Source organism: Jaculus jaculus, chromosome X, assembly GCF_020740685.1.
Source record: "Jaculus jaculus isolate mJacJac1 chromosome X, mJacJac1.mat.Y.cur, whole genome shotgun sequence".
NCBI classification, from domain to species: Eukaryota; Metazoa; Chordata; class Mammalia; order Rodentia; family Dipodidae; genus Jaculus; species Jaculus jaculus.
In genome coordinates, this window is record NC_059125.1 from 28,051,341 (window position 1) to 28,066,649 (window position 15,309).

Consider the following 15,309-nt stretch of genomic DNA (forward strand, 5'->3'; position numbering starts at 1 on the left):
ATGCATGGGAGACAGATTTCTCATTCCTGTTATCTCTAATTCACTTAGGCTAGATAAAGAATTCTGGGTTTAAAATCATTTTCTCTCAGAATCTGTAAGTAGAATAACCTTTTTTTTTAAAAAAAATATTACAATAGGTAAGTTCACTGTCAGTTAAGTATTATTCTTATTTAAGAATATGGGCTAGCCGGGCATGGTGGCGCATGCCTTTAAACCCAGCACTTGGGAGGCAGAGATAGGAGGATCACCATGAGTTCAAGGCCACCCTGGGACTCCTAGTGAATTGCAGGTTAGCCTGGGCTAGAGTGAGACCCTACCTTGAAAGAACAATAAATAAATAAATAAATAAATAAATAAATAAAAACAAGAATATGGGCTAGGGAGATAGTTCAGTTGGTATTTCCTTTCACCTCTTCCTTAGGAAGCTCCCAGCCTTTGGCTTTTCCTTCCCATTGTTTTGTACCACTCAGCTTTGCTCCTAGAGTCCTGCCACGATAATCTGGCAAAGCGTTCATCATTTCTTCTGAAGCCCCTTCCTTAGTGGTTGCTTCTGCTCTGGTTTACCAGTCAGCATATTTCCACATACTTCCCTATGGTGAGGGTATTAGGAGGTGGGACATGAGGATGGAACCTCAGAATGGGATTAGTGCTCATATAAAAGAGCCTCAAAAGAGCTCTCCCAGGTATCCTCCTTTATGTGGGACCCTCCTTTATGTAAGGACATAAAAAAAGAAGCCATTTATGAGCCAGAGAGTGGGACTCTATAAGACACCAAATTTGCTGGCACCATTAGCTCAGACTTTCCAGCCTCTAAAACCTTGAGAGGTAAATGTTTATCATTTAAGCCATGTAGTCTCTGGTGTTTGTTTGTTTGTCTGTTCACAGTGGGGGGAGGTAGGGAATTACCGTGGGATATTTTTTATAATCATGGAAGTTGCTAAGAAAAATTTGAAAAGAAAAGAAAAAACCATGCCAGTGGCTGGGGAAATGGCTCAGTGGTTAAAAGCACATGCTTGTAAAACCTGCTGCCCTGGATTCAACATCCCAATACTCATGTAAAGCAACTTACACATATGCATCTGGAGTTCATTTGCAGTGCCTACAGGACCTGGCATGCCCATTTCCTTTCTCTCTCTCAAACAAATAAACAACAACAAAAAATAAAGTCTGGAGAGATGGCTCAGTGGTTAAAGGTATTTGTTTGAAAAGCCTGATGGCCTGCATTCCATTTTCCAGTACCCATGTAAAGCCAGGTGCAGAAAGTGGCACATGCATCTGGAGTTTGCAATGGCTGGAGGCCCTGGCACTTACTTTCTCTAAAATAAATAAATATATTTTTAAACAAATAAAATAGGGCTGGAGATATGGCCTAGTGGTTAAGGTGCTTGTTTGTGAAGCCTAAGGACTCAGGTTTGATTTCCCTGTATACATGTAAGCCTGATGCACAATGTAGTGCATGCACCTGGAGTTTTTTTCAGGGGCCGAAGGCACTGGTGTGCCCATTCTCTCTCTATCTGCCTCTTTCTCTTCCTCTCCCTCCCTCTCTCTCTCTCTTGCTCTCTCAAATAAATAGGTAAAATATTTAAAAATAAATAAATCATGGAAAATGTTTCTGGCCATGACTCATCTCTTTCTTGGGTCTAATGGTTGTTAAGTACTGGATGCTTAATAGATGTTTTTTGGCTTCCTAAAATAAGACAAATGAAATAGGAACTTTCCATCTGATTGTACATTTTTAAAAGTCAATGGAAAAAATGGTCTAGGTTTTACATGATTTAGACTTAAGAAATAACAAAGTTTCTATTTGCCTAGTTATTCCCCCAAATACCATTAGTTGAAGCAACACTTAATAAAAGGTCAATAGGAAGCTACAGTCATTTTTTCAGATAGTTTACCTATAAGAATGAAGAATAGAAACCGGAGGCTAAGCAGGGAAAATGCATGTAAAAGTTGTAGCACACTAAAGATTAACCTTCAACATCAATGGAAAAGGCTTATATTAAAAACAATACAACATCTCACTGGGAACAAGTCCTGACTCTTACTTGACAGCTCTAATAATCCATCAGGACCTCAGTGTTCAATCTCTGAATTGGCTCAGTACTTATTTCATAAAGCTTAAGATAATGGTGATAAAAGTAGTAAACAGAGTCTTTCACACATTAGTCAATACAGTTAACTATTATCATTATAAAAAAATTTCTCAGTGTTAATAGAACTCCCAATAATGGCTTTTAAATTGTATATGGAACCTTTTTAAAGTATCTATAAAAGTATTCAACATGGGGTCTGCAACTCAGTTGGTGGAGTGTTTGTCTTGTATATGCAAAGCCCTGGGCTCAATTGCCATCACCCCATAAATTGTGTATGGTGACACATGTCTGCAATCTCAGGATTTGAAAGGTGGAGGCAAAAGAGTCAGAAATTCAAGGTTATCCTCATAACTACATAGCTAGTTTAAGGCCAGCCTGGAAAATAAGACCATGTCTCTATTAGATCTCAAAGGTCATAGGATAGACATATACCTTTTCCTCTTTTTGGTGTGTGTGTGTAGTAACTGTGGTGTATGCAGATTCATATGCCCTGACACACATGTGCAGGGGCCAGAGGAAGATGTTGGATGTCCTCCTCTGTCACTCTTCTGCCTTATTCTCAAAGATAGTGTCTTTACTGAAATTGGAGCTCCCCATTTTTCAGTATTAGCTGACCAAGGAACCCAGGAATCCTCCTGTTTCTGCTCTGCTCAGCACTGGGATTACAAACATCATGTGCAGCTTTTTCTTAAGTGTGCGGATTAAACGCAGGTTCCTATGCTTGCACAGCAAGTGCTCTCACCCTTTCAACCATCTCTCCAGACACAACACATACCCTTTCTAAAAAACCCCATAAAGTAAATTACACATGGTATGGATTGAAAGTTTTAATCTTTCTCATTAAACACAAAGCTAAAGATCCACACCTCCCCCCATAGGAAAAGCCAATGTAGACAAATGAGTTTTATCTTGCCCATATCAACACTGAGTTCTAGTAGCCACCTTTTACAACCTATGCAGTATGTGTCCAGTGCAGTGTTTGAGGCATTAGAGCCATTGTTCTACCACCCCTCAAGGCAAGTGTGAAATGAAGAAGCTGAGCAACCTAAGACCCATGCTGTATGTCTATTACCTGCTGAGCTGTGGGTTCGCATCTTCCCTAAGTCATGCTGCCTTGCTGCATGGATAGAAAACTTAGTAATAACAGCAAGCTTCCGGACTTAGGAGAAGCCAGTCATGGGCTGCCACAGACGGGTAGTCAGGAATATTTGAAATTTGCCTGGGATGTAGCTCAGTGGTAGAGTGAATACTTACCATCTGTTGGGGCCTGGCCTAGGTCCCCAGCAGCAAAAAGAAATAATGAAATAAACATGACCTAAAAACATGACCTAAGACAAACAAGATTTTGTTGGGGCTGGGAAGACAGCAAAAGGGGCAAAGTGCTTCCTGTGCAAGCATGAGGATTTCAGTTTGGATCCACAGAACCCATGTAAAATTCTGGGTGAAAGTATTATGTGCCTGTAATCCCAATATTGGGGAGGTAGAGACAGGAGGATCCCCAGAATTTAGTGGCTAACTAGTCTAGCCAAATAAATGAGTACCAAGTTCAGCAAGAGACCTTGTCTCAAAAAAAAAAAAAAAGGTGGAAAACGCCGGGCATGGTGGTGCACGCCTTTAATCCCAGTACTCGGGAGGCAAAGGTAGGAGGATCGCCATGAGTTTGAGGCCACCCTGAGATTCCATAGTGAATTCCAGGTCAGCCTGAGCTAGAGTGAAACCCTACCTCGAAAAAAAAAAAAAAGTGGAAAAGAAATTGAGGAAGGCACCCTACGTCAATCTCTGGTCTCCACATGCATACACACATGCATATACACCTGTATACACATATGCGCACACACTCATGTCAACATGCATACTCAAATGTACAAATAGCACAAACACACAGAAAACAAGATTCTGTTATTTGCTCCTGTTAGTATGCCACAAAATTGACAATGAAATTTTTCTATAGCTTTCCCTCAATATCTGGAATTCTAGTGATGACCCATGAATACTGATGGTGTGCCCACTGTATATCCCACATAACCCTACTTACTCCTCACTTAGGGATCCACATTGGGAAAGAAAAAAAAAACTAACAATTCAGAAGCAAAAAAATATATATATGCTCAACTAACAGAATGTCCATCCTCAGGGAGTGACATGATTTCTACAGATTAATGACAATCTCACTCATTCTGAAGGATAGACAGCAAGCAAGATCACTCTATTTTGTTTTGCAGGAGGGGGAGTTGGAGGTAGGGTCTCACTCTGGCTCAGGCTCACCTGGAATTAACTTTGTAGTTTCAGGGTGGCCTTGAACTCGCGGTGATCCTCCTACCTCTTCCTCCCAAATGCTGGGATTAAAGGCGTGTGCCACCACGCCCAGCTTTTAAGATCACTCTATTTTTGAAGGCACCAGTTGTATAATGGAAGTATACTGAAAGGAGATTCTATATAGTTTCAAAAGGCTCTCCAAAGTGAATCCACGTAAATCTGGATCTGACTCTTCAACACCAAGTCAGCACTCTCTCAATTCAAAGCTAAAATATCTACTAACAGTGTTCAAGACTAGCCTCTCTACCATGGAGCCCATAAGAGCTAAAACACATTCTTAAATCATGCTCACAGAGACTGGGCACTCAAGAACTTATAAAGGTAAATCATAAATACAGTCCCCAAGGCAACAGAAAATGAGAGGCTACCTATAAGTACCAGACTTCATTTATTTTACTAATGGAAGAAGGCACTTCAAAATGTGATAGAAATGGGGCTGGAGAGATGGCTTGCCTACAAAACCTAATGACACAGGTCCGATTCCCCAGTACCCACGTGACCCAATACCCAAGTAAAGGTAGATGCATAAAGTGGCCCGGAAGTCTGGAATTTCTTTTTAGTGGCTAGAGGCTGTGGCGTGCTCATATTCATTCTCGCTCTCTCTCTCTCTCATTGCAATTAAATAAATAAAATATTTTAAAAATATTTTATTTACTTGTTTTCAGAGACAGAGAGAGAAAGGCAGAGAAAGAGAGAGACAGAGAGAGCAAATGGGCATGCCAGGGCCTCCAGCCACTGCAAATGAAGTCCAAACACATACACCACCTTGTGCATTGGGCTTACATGGATACTGGGGAATTGAACTTGGGTCCTTAGGCTTTGCAGGTAAGTGCCCTAACCACTAAGCAATCTCTCTAATAAAAATATTTTTTAAAATACTTTATTAACTTGAGAAAGAGGGAGAGAGAGAGACAGAGAAAGAGGCAGAGAGAGAATGGGCATGTCAGGGCCTCCAGCCACTGCAAACAAATTCCAGAGGCTTATGTGGGTCCTGGAGAGATGAACCTGCATCCTTTGGCTTTGCAGGCAAATGCCTTAACCATTAAGCCATCTCTCCACCCCTAAAAATATTTTTTAAACTGTGATAGAAAGGGAGATTTTAGGGCTGGAGGGATGGCTTAGCAGTTAAGGTTAAGAAAATACACACACACACACACACACACACACACACACACACACACATCCTTTTTATTTTTTTGTTATTTTTATTTATTTGTTTGAGAGGGACAGAAAGAGAAAGATGCAAATAGAGAGAATGGGCGTGTCAGGGCCTCTAGCCACTGAAAAGGAACTCAAGACATGTGCGCCCCTTTGTGTATCTGGCTAACGTGGGTTCTGGGGAATCAAGCCTCGAACTTAGGGTCCTTAGGCTTCACAGGCAAGCACTTAACCGCTAAGCCATCTCTCCAGCCCATATATATTATTTTTGTTTGTTTGTTTTTTGAGGTAGGGTCTCACTCTGGCCCAGGCTGACCTAGAATTCACTATATAGTCTCAAGCTGGCCTTGAACTCATGGCAATTCTCCTACCTCTGCCTCCCGAGTGCTGGCATTAAAGGCATGTGCCACCACACCCGGCTTCCTTTTTTTTAATTTCAAATTTTTATTAACAACTTCCATGATTATTAAAAAATATCCCATGGTAATACCCTCCCTCCCCCCACTTTCCCCTTTGAAACTCCATTCTCCATCATATCCCCTCCCCATCTCAATCAGCCTCTCTTTTATTTTGATGTCATGGTCTTTTCCTCCTCTTATGGTTTTGTGTAGGTAGTGTCAGGCATTGTGAGGTCATGGATATACAGGCTATTTAATACACTTTCTGAAGCTTAATTTCCTGGATCAAACAAATATGACCACTGCTAATTTAATTTGCTAAAGTCAGAGAGAGAACTTTTATCATCATTTTTTTTTCAGAAAAACTATACCAATTTAAAGTAATAAAACAAATTTCATGTGCTATTGGTGAGGAATGTTTCTAGACACAAATTAAAAACATTAAATGAGTTTTTTAAAGATGGGAGTCTTGCTCTATTGTCTAGGCTCGCCCCAAACTCCTGGGCTCAAGCTATCCTCTTGCCTCCTGAATAGCTGGGACTAAAGAAGCCATGCTCAACAGCAAAGTATTAAAATGTATAAATTATTGTCATTTTGAAAGATGAAAGTGGCATTTTTTTGTTTGGTTTTTTTCAGGTAGGGTCTCACTCCAGCCCAGGCTGACCTGGAATTCATTATGTAGTCTCAGGTTGGCCTTTAACTACTGGTGATCCTCCTACCTTTGTCTCCCAAGTGCTGGCATTAAAGGCATATACCACCATGCCCAGCCATTTTCTGTATTTTGTCTGCATTTCTTTAATTAGTAAAGTTAAACATTTCTTTATATGTTTTTAAATGCTTATATCATTTTATTACTATTATATTACATACTGTTTTTAATTTTTTAATATATAAGGGATTATACTCTTTTATCCCCTAGCCCCTGTTCCTGTTTCCCTGGAACCCTCATCAGGGGTTATGGTATTCACTGTGAGGTCATGAAGGCTTCAGTCAGTCCCTGTGGGGTAGCAGGAAAAAAAGGGCTTTTTCATGTTTATTAATTACTTGCGTTAATTTCTGAAAGCCCTATTTATAACTCTGTGAACCTTTTTGCCTTGATTATTTCTATGCTAAAGAACTTGGCAATCTAATACATTACATATCCCTGTACAAAAACTACTTACAATAATATTCCCACTTGACCAAATCTATGTATAGAAATTTGTTGCACGTGTGTGTGGTATCTATGGGCATGCATGCACATGTATGTATGTGAATGTACAGGCCTACAGGAAACCTCTAATATTATTCTCAGGAATAGCATCCATCTCTTTGTAAGACAAAGTCTCTCACTGGACTGCAGCTAGCAATTAGGTTAGACTAGCTAGCCAGTGAGTTGCAGAGATCCACCTGCCTCTGCCTACCACCCACCCCCCTCTGCTGGAATTATAGTTTAGGCACCACCATGCCTGACATTTTACATGGATACTGGGGATCAAATTTAGGTTCTCCTGATTGCAAGGCAAGCACTTTACCCACTAGGTTATCTCCCTAGCCACTGGAAAAAAAGATTAAATATTTTACTTACTTATTATTTGGGAGCATAGCAAGGGAGAAAGGAAGGGAAAATATGGGTGCACCAAGGTCTCTTGTCACTACAAATGAACTCCAGATGCATGTGCCACTTTGTAAATCTGGCTTTATGTGGGTCTAAGCCATCAGCTTCGCAAGCAAGTGCATGTAACCATTGAGCCATTTTCCCAGCCACTCAGAAAAAGTTTTTAAACATTATAAAAGATAACAAAGCAGCATCAGCCAGGCGTGGTGGTGTAAACCTTTAATCCCAGCACTCGGGAGGCAGAGGTAGGAGGATCACCGTGAGTTTGAGGCTACTCTGAGACTACATAGTGAATTCCAGGTCAACTTGGGCCAGAGTGAGACCCTACCTCAAGAAAACAACAACAAAAAACAAAAAAGCAGCAGCATTTAAGGATCTCTCTAAAACACACATCAGATATAATCAGTGGTGTAGTTAGCTTCTTTCTATTTAAGAGTCAAATGGTTTTTCTTTTACCATTGAATTCCTCAACTTCCAGCTCTGGGGCTACCAGGTAATACTGCTCACACAGCTTCTTGGCCGTTTCATATGCATCTGTAAGAAAGATAAGTTTAGCCATTATTACATCAATGCCATAGGTACAAGCATGTTGATGTGTCCATATAAAATAGACTGTCTAAAAATGGTTTAAAATTATTCAACTCCCACCTTTTAAACTGACCTTTTTCCTTTAACATATTACTACGACTTAAATATTTTTTTTCTTTAGTTTTAATAATTACATATCAAGATCAGAGTCATAACTCAGTATAGACAGCTATATGGCAAGTATACACTTGTTTACCTTTTTTTTTTTGAGGTAGGGTCTCACTCTAACTCAGGCTGATCTGGAATTCACTATGTACTCTCAGGGTGGCCTCGAACTCACGGTGATCCTCCTACCTCTGCCTCCCGAGTGCTGGGATTAAAGGCATACACCACCATGCCTGGCTTGTTTAACTTTTTAAAAATTGTTAACAGGTATTTAGGGGTTAAGGCACTTGCATGCAAAGCCTAAGGACCTAGTTTCATTTCTCTAGTACCCACGTAAGCCAGATGCACAAGGTGGCACATGTGTCTGGAATTCGTTTTCAATGGCTAGAGGCCCTGGTGTGCCCATTCTATCTACCTTTTTCTCTATCAAAAAAATAAATAAAAGAAAAAAGTATTTTTATGAAAATGTATAAACTCAAGAGTATACACTTCTGAAAACCATGAACTACAACTAAATTATAGCAAAAGATATTTGTAATTAAAAAATATTAACGGTCTTATGATTTGATAGTTATTTGTAAATAAACATTACTATGTACTTGCCAAATAAATACATTTTCATGAGACATACAGTTTAAATTACTGGAGTCACCATTTCCACTTTTTAAATAAAATATTTTTATTGATTGATTTGCAAGCAGACAGAGAGAACGGGCATGCCAGAGCCTCTAGCTGCTCTAAATGAACGCCAGATGCATGCAACACTTTGTGTTTCTGGCTTTATGTGGGTACTAAGAAATCAAACCAGGGTTGTTAGGTTTTGCAGGCCAGCAACTTAATTGCTGAGTCATTTCTCCAGCCCAATTTTCACTTTAAAATGTCCTTGAAGTTAAACATAGCTGTTTAGGGCTTATATAAATTTACGTGTGTGTGTGTGTGTGTGTGTGTGTGTGTGCACACAAGTGCATGTGTGCACACACAAGTACTTGCACACATATCCATCTGTACCAGTGTATGTGTATGTGTGTGAAAGCCAGAGGACAATCTTGAGTGTTATTCATCTCATCCCAGGTGTTATTTTTTTAATATTTTATTTTTTTAATTTATTTGACAGAGAAAGAGAGAGAATGAATGGGTGTGCCAGGGCCTCCAGCCACTGCAAACGAACTCTGGACGCATGCACCCCCTTGTGCATCTGGCTAACATGGGTCCTGGGGAATTGAACCTGGGTCCTTTGGCTTTGCAGGCAAACACCTTAACCACTAAGCCATCCCTCCAGCCCTCACATGTTATTTTTTGTTCGGTTGTTTTTTTGAGGTAGGGTCTCCCTCTAGCCCAGGCTGACCTGGATCTTACACTATAGTCTTAGGCTGGCCTTGATCTCACAGTGATCCTCCTATCTCTGCCTGAGTGCTGGGATTAAAGGTGTGCACCTCCACAGCCAGCTGTCATTTTTTTTTTTTTTTGAGGCAAGTCTCCCATTGTCCTGAAATTCACCAACATGGCTCTACTGGCTGGCCAGCAAGCCCAGGAATCTTCCTATCTATACCTCCCCAACACTGGGGTTACAAGTGTGTGGCACACCATTCCTTGCCTTTTTTTTTTAATTTAATAGTTTGCATTTGAATGGAAAAGATAAAAGATATAAGATAAGAAAAATCAAGGACATTATGAAAATAGCTAGCAAAATAAATTTAGGAAGTTCAAAGGGCAGGAATCAATTTTAGAAAGCAAAAATACCTTGTGACATATACTACCTTCTTTTTTGAACTGCCAGCCATTTAAAAAAAAAAAAAGGAAAGGAAACAACAAAAATCAACCAGAGGTCATATTTGTTGTGTCTTACATTTTGTTCGTAGCTTATATAATCTCATACTATACAACTCATCCATTTAAAGTATACAGGGAACTCATCAGTATTTACTATATATGCTAAGTTGTCTACCCATCATCTACATAATCAACATTTTCATCACTACAAAAGTCCCATAAACATTAGCAGTCATTCTTTGCAACCATAGATGTACTTTGTCCCTCACAGATTTACCTCTAAACAGCTCAAATAAATTCAATCCTAATATTTTTTTTTTGTGTGTGTGTGTGAATGGCTTCTCTTAGTATAATGTTTTCAAGGGTCACCTATGTTGTAACATCATTACTCTAACCCATATTTTATATTCTACAGTATAAAAACATTTTAGTGGGCTGCAGAGGTCGCTCTGTGGTTAAGGCGCTTGCCTGCAAAGCCTAAGGACCCAGATCCCACTCCCCAGGACCCATGTAAACCAGATGCACAAGGGGACACACGCATCTGGAATTTGTTTGCAGTGGCTAGAGGCCCTGGTGTACCCATTTCTCTCTCTCTCTCTCTCTCTCTCTCTCTCTCTCTCTCTCTCTCTCTCTCTCTCAAATAAATAAATAAAAATATTTCAGTAATATGTCATTGTACAAATATACCATACTTTCATTTTCTTTATACACTCCTGACCTGACAGATATTTGTTTCCACCTTTTTGTTATTATGAACAATACTGCTGTGAGCATTCACATCTAAGTTTCTGTGTGAACATGCTTTCACTTCTCTTGAGTCTATACCCAGAAGTAGAAAACTGTTAGATCATATGGTAAGTCTACATTAAAATGCTTGAAAATTCCAAGCTATTTCTCAAAACATGATGTTTTAAAGTTTCACTGTTATAGTTTCTAAAAAAGTCTGATATTTAAATTATATTATAACATTTCATGGAAGTACTTGTAATGTTCTCAAGTACATATCAACTTTCTGGAGACAAACTTGGATTTATTTTATATTCCCACCTCAATACTGCACATAGAGAAGATATTTGTTTAAGATTCAAGAGGTGAAAGAAGAAGAAAGGAAGAGAAATAATCCTCATAGAACTAAAATGTTAAGATATGACATTATTAACCTAAAATAACACAAAGAACAGAGAATGTTCAGACTATAAATTCAATTACTTCATATTGATATCAAATTAGAATTTTATATTCTATTATCTAATTTTATTGGTCCCCATACTAAAAATTCTCATTATCTTATTAAATTTTTAGAACTAAGCTACTATAAAGAAACAAAGAGACCTTAGACTAGTTCTGACAAGATAAAACAGAAAGAGAAAGCAAAAGGGAAATGGCAGAAGATGAGGAAACAGTTTTAAAAAGAATTGATCAAACATTTAAGGAAGGATTAAATTTTAACTGTGAAAAAAAGAAAGGAGTTCAAACCATACTAATTTCTTTAAGAAATTAATGTTTCTTTCTAGGATATAATAAACCTCATCAATTATCTGTAAAATACTATGTAAAATGAAGACAAATCAAGACTCCCTCCTTTTCCTTTAGCTATACCACCAAACAATGCTATATCTCCACCTAGTGACGTGATAGCACAAAGCTGACCATAAACTTCAAGACTTCAAATACTAGAATTTTAAAAAACAATGCTTCACTGTACAAAGGTAATACAGAACAACTCCTCAACTCTTCCAGATAAAGACAAAGAAATGCTGAATTTCCCTTTGTTATAAAACAGGAAAAGAAACTAAATCTACTAAGTGTGCTCTTCCACAGCATTAGCCTTGCCATTAGTATGACCAAACACTGAGACATAATACACACATATAGCATGCAAAAGAAGAGTCCTGAATAGCAGCCAACTTCAAACTTAAAGCCCCACTGCGGTTCCTATGACCACATGTAAGAATAGTGTATCAGTGCTGTAGTTAAGTATTACTTATCACGCTGGAAAAACTCAAGACATCACAATACATATACAAGACAGCCTTAGTGACAAAACAGCATGCCACAATGTCTTGGATACAACATGTGCATAAGCATTTGGCTAAAGGACTGGGGATGCAACTCAGTGGTAGAGCACTTGCCTACCACATGTAAGACCTGAGTTCAATCCTCAGCACTGCACAAACAAAACAAAACACTAAGCATTTGCTGACTGGAACAATCCTCTGACTCTTGATAATTTTTTCAACATACAGTCAAATTGAAAGTTTTCTTTAAATTAGATTGAAGAGTACAGCCCTGAAGTGATTCCCAAACATGGCTGTGCATAGACTTCTTTACCAAGTTTAAAGAGGACACATTGTGAAATGAATTCCTGGAAATTCAGAGGCCCAGGAATTGATATTTAAAACATTTAAGTTGACTCTGAAGCTAGATTTGGTGACCACTTGCTTAGAGAGTCAAGGCTGAGTCACATAGTTCTACCATTGTCTGCCCCAAGACCTAAATGATTATGGTATCCTGGGGTGTGTGATAGCCCTGAAACAGATCACACTGGCTAAGTAAAGTAACATAGAAGTAGTGAAACTTTTAAAAAGTCACACTATAACAAAAATAAAACTACTAGCTTGAAAATTTCCTTTACAACTATCATAAAATACAAGGTAATTTTCTTTTTTGATGCATATGGACATTTAGTTTTATAAAAATATATCAATGAATTACAAACTCAGAATTCTAGTCACATATTTTGGCAAGTGGAAAACATTTTCTTCCATCCCTAATTGTTTAGAATAGTCCATACAGAATTTATATAAGGCTTTATTTTGAGTATTTTAATTGAAAATTTTATATATGGATAGTATAAAGGAAAATGCTGACATTAAAGTATGCTAAATTTATTATTATTACTTTAGCTGACATATAGAAATTTAGGTATCATTCATTCTGGCATTTTCAAATACAATTTGTTTTTGTTGATTCCTGGCCCCTTCCATCTCCAGCCTCCCCATTCCTACTTCCCCCTTCAGTATCTTCCTCCCTTCTGGCTGTCATGTTCACTTCTGATCACAGTTCTACCTTTACAGGTTTTGTCCAAATTTTCTCCACTATAAACTCATAGATATTACAAGCTAAGACCCGCATATTAGAACATGCAGTTCTGTTCTGAGTTTGAGTTATTGTGACTTACGTGTATGACTCTTCTCAAGTCCATCCATTTTCCTGCAAATTCCTTAATTTCATTTTTCTGTACTGCTGAATAGAATTGTTACTGTAGATCTGTGCCACATTTTCATTATCCATTCATCTGTCACTGGGTATGTAGGCTGACTCCAATTCTTAGCTACTGTGAACAGAGCTTCAACATGAATGCTCAAGTATCTCATGGAGTCCTTAAAGGTTTATGCACACTCTCTCTCTCTCTCTCTCTCTCTCTCTTTTGAGATATCTCCATACTGATTTACATAATGGCTGTACCAGTCCACACTCCCACCAACAGTGGATGAGGGTTCCTCTTTACCCCATCTCTCCCATTTTGGCTGGCATTTGTTGTCTGTTTTCATGATGATAGCCGTTCTGATTGGGAAGATGGTATCTCAAAGTTGTTTTGATTTATACTTCCAAGATGGATAGAGATATTGAACACTTTATAAAGTACTCATTGGCCATTTTTTTCTTTTGTGAGCTTCTGTTCAATTCATTAGTCCATTTGACAACTGCCATGTTATTTTTTTTAATTTTGCAGTTCTGTTTTTAAAGAACATCATCTCAGTTTCCCCCCATGTAATGTTAGTTGTGGGTTTGTCACATATGATGTCCAATCTACTCCAACTTTCTCCAGGGCTTTCCTCATAAAGGCATGTTAGACTCTGTTGAACATCCTATCTGCATCCACTGATCATGCAATTTCTATTCTTAAATTTATGAGGTATACTACCATTTACTGATCTATACATGTTGAACCAAGCTTGCATCCCACTTGGTCACGATGGAAAATATTCTTAATGTGTTCTTGAATTCACTTTGAAAGAATCTTGTGGGCGATTTTTATATCTATGTTCATTGGGGAAATTGGCCTGTTTTCTTTCTTTCTTTTTTTTTTTTTTCCGAGGTAGGTTCTCACTCTAGCCTAGGCTGACCCCTAATTCACTAAGTTGTCTCAGGGTGGCCTCGAACTCATGGTGATTTATCTACCTCTGCTTCCCGAGTGCTGGGATTAAAGGCGTGCACCACCACATGGATGTTTTCTTTTTCAGTTGTGTCTTTATCCAGTTTAGGGAAGAGGGTAATACTGGCTTTGTAGAATAAATTTGGAAGTGTTCTCTCCTTTTCTATATTGTGGAATATTGTGAGAAGGTCATCTTTTAAAGTTTGACAGAATTGCACAGTGAATACATCTGGTCCTGGGCTTTTATTTGCAGGAAGACTTTTAATTAGTTTCTGTCTCACTGTTTCTAGTGGGTCTAAGTTATTTATATCATCCTTTTAACTTTGGGAGGTTACATGTGATCAGAAATTTGTGTGGCCCAGGTTTCCCAGCTTTTTAGAATATGTTTTCAAAGAATTATCTAATGCTGTATTTGAATTGATTGGGTCTGTTGTAACAACTCCATGTTATCTCTAATCTTTTTGATTTGGGTTTCTCTCTCCTATTCTGCTCCTGCTACAGACGAGTTGAGAATTTGAGAGTGTGTTGTGGTGGTTTATTATTCCTTCCTCTGAGTTTCTTTGCTGTGACCTGGGCATTTGTGGCGATGGATGTCCCCCCACCCCCTTACTTGTTCCCCGCACTCAATCAGGTTCCTTTGTCTTGTGTAGGTTCTTTTAGTTTCATTAGGAATGAGACTCAAAGACTTCCCCATCTTCTTCTCCAGAGTGGGTTTATTCTGTACCAGGCAGGCTGTGCAGCTGGCTGGCCTTGTGGTGACCTGTAACATTTGAAGTAACAGATCTTTTTGGCCTAGTTCACAGCTGCTACTCTGTACTGGAGTCAGCTTAGGTAGGTTTGCTGAGTAGAGAAGCCTTCCTAAAGCCTTTGTGTTAGTGCATTTGTTCCTCCAATCTCTCAAACATGGCTTGAATCCCACCATCTTACCAGGAAGGGAGGCAGTTGAAGGGTAACAGGAACCCCAAAGTGAATGACTTTCTCTTGGCTACACATGAGAAGTGTCCTTGGGCCTGATACATCATGTATTGGTACCATCTTTTTCCTCCTCTCTGCCCCCATTCTGCTGGGGGCCTTCTTCGATGGGGTTTCTGGCATTCCCCATGGGGTTGTGATTTATGCATTGTG

At 38.9% G+C, this 15,309-nt stretch overlaps 1 protein-coding gene across 1 annotated transcript in view; it reads right to left on the bottom strand.

Annotated features, from left to right (window-relative positions):
* Pdk3 (pyruvate dehydrogenase kinase 3) overlaps positions 1-15,309 on the bottom strand; it is a 97,861-nt gene that overhangs the window by 20,170 nt on the left and 62,382 nt on the right. Inside the window, exon 6 of the mRNA XM_004669996.2 lies at positions 8,019-8,096. Within this exon, the coding sequence (XP_004670053.1) occupies positions 8,019-8,096 (78 nt within the window). The remainder of the gene's footprint in view (positions 1-8,018; positions 8,097-15,309) is intronic.